The 10,000-nt window shown below is 45.1% G+C and overlaps 1 protein-coding gene across 1 annotated transcript in view; it reads left to right on the plus strand.

Annotated features, from left to right (window-relative positions):
• LOC120564474 (carbohydrate sulfotransferase 8-like) overlaps window positions 1–10,000 on the plus strand; it is a 31,062-nt gene that overhangs the window by 2,905 nt on the left and 18,157 nt on the right. The window contains exon 2 of the mRNA XM_039809495.1: window positions 3,912–4,075. Within this exon, the coding sequence (XP_039665429.1) occupies window positions 3,970–4,075 (106 nt within the window). The 5' untranslated portion in view covers window positions 3,912–3,969. The remainder of the gene's footprint in view (window positions 1–3,911; window positions 4,076–10,000) is intronic.

The following is a 10,000-nucleotide window of genomic DNA, read 5'->3' on the forward strand; positions in this document are numbered from 1 at the left end:
TATTGTCTGTTGGCGCAATACAAGCTCCAGCAATTAAAAATACAACGGTCAACAACAACATGAAGACAACAGTCAACAACAACATGAAGACAACAGTCAACAACATATCCGGCATCATTAAAACCATAAGTTATGAGTATGATGTAAGAGTGGTCATAAATATATTCATACATGGGGAGGAAACTGTCCCTTCTCTGCCCTCCTGAGCTGATTCAGCAGAGATAGTGACAAGGGAACAAAGTCATGTGATCAGATCTTCATCACAGAGTCTCAGGGTGGAGGATTATATGTCCTGTTGACCTTTGACCCCTCAGAGTCTCAAAACACTCTCAAACATATATATATATATATATATATATATATATATATATATATATATATATATATATATATATATATATATCTCAGCCTGTGTACCTGCATAGGTTATTTGACCTGCTGAGGGAAGCTGTTTGAGTGCTCCAGAGAAACAGATGTTCCTGCAAGGTCTCATGGGAACAGGACGTGTGCAGTCAGCAGTAAACACACACACACACAGAGACACACAGAAACATAAACACACACACACACACACACACAGACGCTCACACAAACACACAGAAACACACACACACACACACACACACACACAGGCACACACACACACACATTAAATTCTGAATCTGCCATGTTCTCTGTCAGGTAAATGCAGTAGTACAATGTCTTCATCTGATGTAGAAGTACACAGTAGCCTACACAAGTCAGTAGTAGGCTATACAGTGGAGTTGCGTATTGAGGGTTTGGGGTCCTTCTGTAAGTAATTTTGGGGTACAACAAGCAGCAGTCGGCCCGTTCCAAGCAGGCTCCTTTTGAACAGGCTCTGTACTAGTGTTGTTTAAGGACTCATTACAATGTACGCAAATGTCTTATGGAAATGTAGCTTCTTTTGAATATGTGTCTCTTCAGCTGAGGTCCTAGGTTCAGCTGAACTAAATATCTACAGGCCACCTAAATACTCAGCAACTCTCTCTGGGGACTTTACTGAACTGCCGTCTATAATCTCTATTAACTTTGACTGTGTAATGCTTACTGCTGATTTCAAAATCAACAATGTTAAAAACAACAGACAAAGCCATAAATCTTGGTGTAGTAGTGGACTCAGACCTGAACTTCAACAGCCACATTAAGACAATTACAGAGTCTGCCTACAATCAACTCCAGAATATATCAAGGGTTAAAGGACTCTTGTCTCAGCAGGACCATGCTTTTATCTTCAGTAGACTTGACTACTGTAACGGTGTCTTTACAGGTCTCCCTAAAAATCAATCAGACAGCTGCAGCTGATTCAGATGCTGCTGCTCCAGTCCTCTAAGATCATATCACTCTGTGTGTGTGTGTGTGTGTGTGTGTGTGTGTGTGTGTGTGTGTGTGTGTGTGTGTGTGTGTGTGTGTGTGTGTGTGTGAGAGAGAGAGATTTCATGTTTATGGAGAAGGAGAACCAGGGAAATGAGTTCGGTGGTGGGGGGGGAGAATGCAACGCTACCAAGCCATGGCCGAGGAACGTGTGGTTACATTTTTGGAGAGGTTTCCTTCTACGGCGTAGGGTCGGTATCTCCACTTGCCCACTTACCATGGCGTTGATTTAACGTAGAAGCCTAGATCACACTTTAGACGTTCAGTGAAGTCCCAGCCAGCGCTGAGCGGTTTAACCGTGGATCATATGTAGATGGCTTTACGTGAACAGCAGCCTCTGCAGCTCCAGTAGCAGCCTCTGGAGCTCCAGTAGCAGCCTCTACAGCTTCAGTAGCAGCCTCTACAGCTCCAGTAGCAGCCTCTACAGCTCCAGTAGCAGCCTCTACAGCTTCAGTAGCAGCCTCTGCAGCTTCAGTAGCAGCCTCTGCAGCTTCAGTAACAGCCTCTGCAGCTCCAGTAGCAGCCTCTGCAGCTTCAGTAGCAGCCTCTGCAGCTCCAGTAGCAGGCTCTGCAGCTTCAGTAGCAGCCTCTGCAGCTCCAGTAGCAGCCTCTGCAGCTTCAGTAGCAGGCTCTGCAGCTCCAGTAGCAGCCTCTGCAGCTCCAGTAGCAGCCTCTGGAGCTTCAGTAGCAGCCTCTGCAGCTTCAGTAGCAGCCTCTGCAGCTCCAGTAGCAGCCTCTGCAGCTCCAGTAGCAGCCTCTGCAGCTTCAGTAGCAGGCTCTGCAGCTCCAGTAGCAGCCTCTACAGCTCCAGTAGCACCCTCTACAGCTCCAGTAGCACCCTCTGCAGCTCCAGTAGCAGCCACCCTACAGCTTCAGTAGCAGGCTCTGCAGCTTCAGTAGCAGCCTCTGCAGCTTCAGTAGCAGGCTCTGCAGCTCCAGTAGCAGCCTCTACAGCTCCAGTAGCACCCTCTACAGCTCCAGTAGCAGCCTCTGCAGCTTCAGTAGCAGGCTCTGCAGCTCCAGTAGCAGCCTCTGCAGCCTCTGCAGCTCCAGTAGCAGCCTCTGCAGCTCCAGTAGCAGCCTCTGCAGCTTCAGTAGCAGCTCCAGTAGCAGGCTCACCTCAATATACCATAATGACAGTTTGGTTCCACTTCCTCTGAGACTTGCTTATATCATGAGCTCCAGTAACAAAGACAGAAACACAACAAAACTAATTTACTACGGGCCGCTACATCTGCAAAAAGAAACAAAGTGTAAATAAAAGGTAACTCTTTACTTGAAGGTATCTACATAAGAGTGACATGACACGGTCATGAGCGTGTCATAAACATTATAAACAGTCATAAACGTTTATGACATAACACTTCTTTTAGTAAGTGTCATTCGGTTTTTGTTATGAAAAGTTATGGTTATAGTTATGGTTAGGGTTCATGTGTCATGACCATAGGCCATGTATATTAATGGACAGAGCATGGGTGACGTCACCCATTGGTTTGTGGAGATCTGCTATGAGTCGTTGAGTTTGCCGTTACGGGTGCAGCCATCCTGGTTGATGAGGGAGGAGAGAGGGAGAAGCCCTTACACTCTACGTTACACACTTTCACTGTCAATCACATCATAGCCACGCCCTAAAACACCACTTGCTCTATCGCCAATTTTAAAATCAACGAGACCATAATTCTAAAAATGAACATCATTCTGTGTTGCAGAAGACTTGAAACTAGCGATTGAGACCATAAACTCATTATGAAAATGTTTACTGAGGTAATAAATCAAGTGAGAAGTGGGTCACTTTCTCATAGACTTCTACAGAAACCGACCCTCCTTTTGCAACCGCACGTGTCGCCCCCTGCTGGAATTCAGATTTAAGGCACTTCCGCATTTGCAGCACTTCACCGAACCGGATGCCTTGTCCATAAATATATAGTCTATGGTCATGACACAGTCATGTCACTCTTATGTAGATACCTTCAAGTAAAGTGTTACCAAATAAAATACCCTAACTCCTAAATACATCTTACAGTTTGCACTCATCGATTTTAGTAGCAAATGTGAGTGAAGCGCTCGCACTGTGGAGCCCTGCCTTACTGCAGCTTCAGGCGTTGACATGTTTCTCAGCTGTGGAGAGATGTAATGACTAGAGGTGTGAATCTTCACTCATCTTTCGATTCGATTGTGATTATCACGTCTTCGATTCGATATCTCGATGCATCACGATGCTTCAAATCCATGTTTCTATTAAAGCCATGTAGGATATTTAATTCATAGTTTTAATTCATAATTCATAGGATACATAAAACTATACAGCACTGAGCACATGGCACTTCCTGAATGTGTTAACATACCAGAATATGTAAACAGAAATGTTGTCAGGCCTACATTACATTATAAACAGAAATAATTGATTATGAGCCGGACGATTATCGATGCAGCATCGTCCACGTGCACGATTCGATGCATCGATTATTTGATTCATTTCAACTGTGTGTGTGTGTGTGTGTGTTTCTCTGTGTGTGCAGGCCGTGCGGCGGCTGATTTGGGATCAGATGATCTGGTAGCTGCAGGACTAATGAAGTGATGAAGCGTCCCGGCGCTCTCTACTGCCCCTTGTGGTTCCTCCTTCTGCTGGCAGCCGGATCTCTGCTGCTGCTGGTCCGCCTGCAGGATCTCACCGACACCCCAGGTCAGTAGTTTAAACTAGGGATGCACCGATCCGACTTTTTCAGTCCCGATACCGATGCCAGGGCTTTGTGTATCTGTCGATACCCGATACCGATCCGATACCGCTGCTGAATTAATAATAAACTGTATACCTTCCACATCATACCTTCCTTCCACCATGTGGAAGACACTAAAGGCACCAGACCTTCCTAACTAAACATTACTTTCCTAACTAACACTAAATAACATAGATGTAATGTATTGAATTCTTATTTATTTATTTAAAAAACAATTGTGCATTCAAATCGAAAATATAATGTAATCAAACTTCTTAAAATAAATTTAAATAAATAATAATGGGCCATCAATAATGGGCCACCTTTATATAGGTTTATAATGGCTTATTCTACTGTCAGGAGTACATAGAATATCACAAAAACATGTTAATGTCATCATGTTTACTAAAAGCTTTGATTAAGGGTTTGCTTGGCTCCACAACATTATACAATAACTTTGTATGAAGGAGAATCCATGAAACAGTTACAGAAGCTAAACTTTTTGTATTGTGCAAACTGCAAAGTAGTAAAATAAACTCAAATCGAATGAATAGCCTACACATACAAACAACTTTAACATGGTTTCCCTTTCAAAACTAAATAGTTGTAAGCTAGTTGTATAACCACTACCTTGGCCACAGGTAAGTTAGGTTGTAGTGTGGTTGTAGCGACTGAACGGAGCTCCGCTGTCAGCCTCCTTCGCTGTTTGAATAACGTTAGCAGGTTGGAGGACGTATTTCAGCGAGGCGAGAAATCTTAAATCCAGAGTTTTAATCATTGCTCCGAACCCGTCTTTCTCAACGGTCTGTAGCGGGACCGGAGGTGGATTGCGTTCATAACGTTGCTCCGCTGCATGCTTGAAGTGACAGGTCTTTAACGTTAGCACAGTAACGTTAACACAGTAACGTTAGCACGGCCGAGTAACGTTAGCTAGAGCGACGGGCAACAACAGTGGCTAAATTATGTCCGATTTGTTAGAAAGAAAAAACTTGGGAACAACAGACGGCTCCTCTCTTGAGCACACGTTGTTCTGGTGTATCTCCGGTCTTTCTTCATCCTCTAGCTAACTTTCTTCTAGGTTCTTGTGCAGTACCGACCGTAGCCTCTCCCAGCTTAACAGACTGTTCTGCTACCTGGCTAGCTAGGCTAGCAGCTGTAACGTTACCCAGCATGCCATTCGGCGGTGTAGCTACATTTCTAAATGTAAAATTATTAGTGTTAGAAACTGTTTAAGTCTCAAATTGTTATATGCTTTGGTGTTTTATCCTTTTAAAGAGAGTTAGTTGTGGGTTATTAATTGTTGTGTTATAAAGATACTACCATGAGTGAGAAGGGTACGCAGTTAACAGGGGTGTAAAAAAAGAAAAACTATTTTTGCAATATCGGGGCCGATATCCGATCCTAATATCCTAGTTTAAACTGCAGACACTTTCCCCAGAATGGAACCGCCAACACGCAACCTGCTAACCCTAACAGGCTGCAAAACAGCCTCGGGAAGGGACTTGTTTTGGAGGAACATGTGGACGTTCAAAAGTAGTTTTAGTTGTTCAACAGAAAACTCAGATTGGACAGATAGTCTAGCTAGCTGTCTGGATTTACCCTGCAGAGATCTGAGGAGCAGTTAACCATAGTCCTCACAAATCCACCGAGAGAACAGTTAGTATAAATGGGGCTGTAACTGTGCTCTGTGTACTGTTTCCTCAGAGAACCGTTAATATAAATGGGGCTGTAATCATGCTCTGTGTCCTGTTTACTCAGAGAACAGTTAGTATAAATGGGGCTGTAACTGTGCTCTGTGTCCTGTTTCCTCAGAGAACAGTTAGTATAAATGGGGCTGTAACTGTGCTCTGTGTCCTGCTTCTTCTGAGAACAGTTTGTGTGATTCTGTGTTTGTGAAACTCTGAGCAGCTTCCATTAGTTCAGAGTTTAGTTTAAACGCTTGGAGCAGCTTCAGGTTAATGTCTGCACATCTCGTTAGCTGTCTCTTTGAGTCTCTTTGTGGAGGTTTTGAGTCTCTTTGTGGAGGTTTTGAGTCTCTTTGTGGAGGTTTTGAGTCTCTTTGTGGAGGTTTTGAGTCTCTTTGTGGAGGTTTTGTGTCTCTTTGTGGAGGTTTTGTGTCTCTTTGTGGAGGTTTTGAGTCTCTTTGTGGAGGTTTTGAGTCTCTTTGTGGAGGTTTTGAGTCTCTTTGTGGAGGTTTTGAGTCTCTTTGTGGAGGTTTTGTGTCTCTTTGTGGAGGTTTTGTGTCTCCCTGCGCTGCACATTAAGTGACTTGATGTAATTTGAATGTGTGGCTGCAGGAGCGTGACATGTGTGATGTGCGGCCTATTTCAGTCCAAACAAAAACATGTCAGAGCACGCGGCCGCCTCGTCTCAGCTGCACGCTTTAATTAATGTTCTCCAGGGCGTGTTGGGGGGGGGGGTAACATTATTCTGCTGTCGAGTCTCAGCGGTTCTCTGGAACCTGCAGATGTTTGAACACAAAGAAAAACTCTGAGGTGCTCAAATGAAACACACCTGATTCCTCTGGTTAGTTTCCCTCGGGTCTTTCTCCTGTGGGACGTTAGAGAGAAATGTGAGTTTAAACAGCCGTCAGCAGTGATGAAGATGATGAAGATGATGAAGATGATGATGATGATGATGATGATGATGATGAAGGTGTGTTTAAGGACACCCTGAGTATGATTTCATATTAATATTAAACACACGTCGGCCTGGAGGTGTGTTAATGTCGTGTTATTCTGTGACCTCAGCAAGGTCACACACAATCTGCCGACGCAGGATTGGCTGCAGATTTTAAACACATTTAAAAGGTAATTAAATAAAACTCTGAATGTTAACACATCTCCACTCTGAAGCACACACACACAGACACACACACACACACACACAGACACACACACACACACAGACACACACACAGACACACACACACACACACACGTACAGATAGAAGACAGACACCAACAAAACACCAGAACACACACACACACACAAAGACACACACACACACACACAGACCACACACACACACACACACACAAGAACAAACACACACACACAAAGACACACACACACACACACAGACACACACACACACACAGAAACACACAAACACACGTACACAAATAGACAAGCATGCGCACACACAGACACACACACACAGACACACACACACAGACACACACACACAGACACACACACACACAGACACACACACACACACACCACGTACACAAATAGACAAGCACGCACACAGACACACACACACATGCACACGCGCACACAGATAGACAAGAACGCACACAAACACACACGCACTGACACACACACACAGACAAACAGAGACGCACATGCGCGCACACAGATAGACAAGCACGCACACACAGACACGCACGCACGCAGACACACAGACACACACACACAGACACACACACTCTTCAGTCCTGACACAAGTCTTGTGTTGTTCTCGACTCCCACTTCCTGCTCGGAGCTGCATGCTAACATGCTAACATGCTAACTAGCTCTCTGACTGTGTGGACAATCAGTGTGAGTGTTGTTCTATTGGACAGTCTCTAAATTCCCCAGATTCCACCGGGGGCGATTTCCAGCAGTCCCGCCCACTAAAGACGATGCTTGTGATTCCACCAGCCGAGACGCAGCATAGAAGGGTCTCTATAACCCCCCCCCCACCCCCCAATCAGGAGTTTTACTTTAACTTTAATTTTTGTATGAAAAATATACTTTTATGTAATAAGGGTAGGTGTAATAAGCTCCGGCTTCAGCCTACACCTTTTGGGTCTTGATTGTTTCTTGTCTCTGTGTATGTTGTTGTTAAGTTACAGGTGGCCGAAAAAAATAATTAAACTAAACTAAACTAATTACTGACGGAGTTTAATAGGCCGGGAAACGCTGTCTGGAGTCCCTGTGGAGGTACAAGCTCTCCATGTGTCAGTGCTATCATCAGTGCTATCATCAGTGCTATCATCAGTGCTATCATCAGTGCTATCATCAGTGCTATCATCAGTGCTATCAGTACTATCATCAGTGCTATCATCAGTGCTATCATCAGTGCTATCAGTGCTATCATCAGCGCTATCATCAGTGCTATCATCAGTGCTATCATCAGTGCTATCATCAGTGCTATCATCAGTGCTATCATCAGTGCTATCATCAGCGCTATCATCAGTGCTATCATCAGTGCTATTATCAGTGCTATCATCAGTGCTATCATCAGCGCTATCATCAGCGCTATCATCAGTGCTATCAGCGCTATCATCAGTGCTATTATCAGTGCTATTATCAGTGCTATTATCAGTGCTATCATCAGTGCTATCATCAGTGCTATCATCAGTGCTATCAGCACTATCATCAGTGCTATTATCAGTGCTATCATCAGTGCTATCATCAGTGCTATCATCAGTGCTATCAGTGCTATCATCAGTGCTATCATCAGTGCTATCAGTGCTATCATCAGTGCTATCAGTGCTATCATCAGCGCTATCATCAGTGCTATCAGTGCTATCATCAGTGCTATCAGTGCTATCAGGGCTATCATCAGTGCTATCAGCACTATCATCAGTGCTATTATCAGTGCTATCATCAGCGCTATCAGTGCTATCATCAGCGCTATCATCAGCGCTATCATCAGTGCTATCATCAGCGCTATCATCAGCGCTATCATCAGTGCTATCATCAGTGCTATCATCAGTGCTATCATCAGTGCTATCATCAGTGCTATCATCAGCGCTATCATCAGTGCTATCAGTGCTATCATCAGTGCTATCATCAGCGCTATCATCAGTGCTATCAGTGCTATCATCAGTGCTATCATCAGTGCACTACATTCCCAGGTTCAGCTGACAGGATCGGACGCAGCAGCTGCTGAGCTCGGCCAAACTGCGGCATGCTGGGTAATTAGTCCTGGGGGGGGGGTCAGGAGTCAGTAAACACACCTGTACAGCTGCTGTCAGCTGAAGTTAGCACTCTGTGTGTGTGTGTGTGTGTGTGTGTCTGTGTGTCTCTGTCTGTGTGTGTGTGTGTGTGTGTGTGTGTCTCTCTGTGTGTCTTTGTGTGTGTGTGTGTGTCTGTGTGTGTGTGTGTGTCTGTGTGTGTGTGTGTGTGTGTGTGTGTGTCTGTCTGTGTGTGTGTGTGTCTGTGTGTGTGTGTGTGTGTCTCTCTGTGTGTGTGTGTGTCTGTGTGTGTGAAGAACTAATCTCTGTTTAAACTAACACGCCCAAACCTCATATCTCATCTACATCCTGGTATACTGGACATAAACAGGAAGCAGCGTGGAGACTCCGCCCCCTGCTGGTAGTTACCATGGTAACATTAGTAGCTTTAAGTCTCAGAGGACGAGACGTTGTGACTGATAAGAACCAATCAGGACGGAGAAACGTTGGCGTCGGTGTGGCCAAAGGTCTCCGTCTGAAACACAACCCGCAGATTCAGAACCAAAACTTGTCAGAAGGGTTTCCAAAAGTCTCTGGTTTAGGGGGCCTCGGACATGCAGAAAAAAAAAAAAAAAAAAAAAAAAAAAAAAAACAAAACACAAAGAAGAGCAGGGGGAATGAGAGGGGGAACACCAGAGCAGGGGAATGAGAGGGGCCCGGGGGGGGAACACCAGAGGTAGGGAAGGGGAATGGAGGAACAGAGGGGGGAAACACAGAGGGGGAATGAGGGGAAACACCAGGGGAACGGTGGGGGGAAACTGGAACAGGGGAATGGGAACAGGAACAACAGGAATGGGGAATGGAACCAGAGGGAATGGAAGGGGGAAGGGAGTGGGGGGAATGGAACAGAGGGGGGGAAGGGGAACAGAGCAGGGGAAAAGGGGGGAACACCAGAGGGGAATGAGGGGGAAAGGGGGGGAATGGACCAGAGGGGGGAAAAAA

The sequence above is a fragment of the Perca fluviatilis genome, chromosome 8 (genome assembly GCF_010015445.1).
Source record: "Perca fluviatilis chromosome 8, GENO_Pfluv_1.0, whole genome shotgun sequence".
Classification (NCBI taxonomy): domain Eukaryota; kingdom Metazoa; phylum Chordata; class Actinopteri; order Perciformes; family Percidae; genus Perca; species Perca fluviatilis.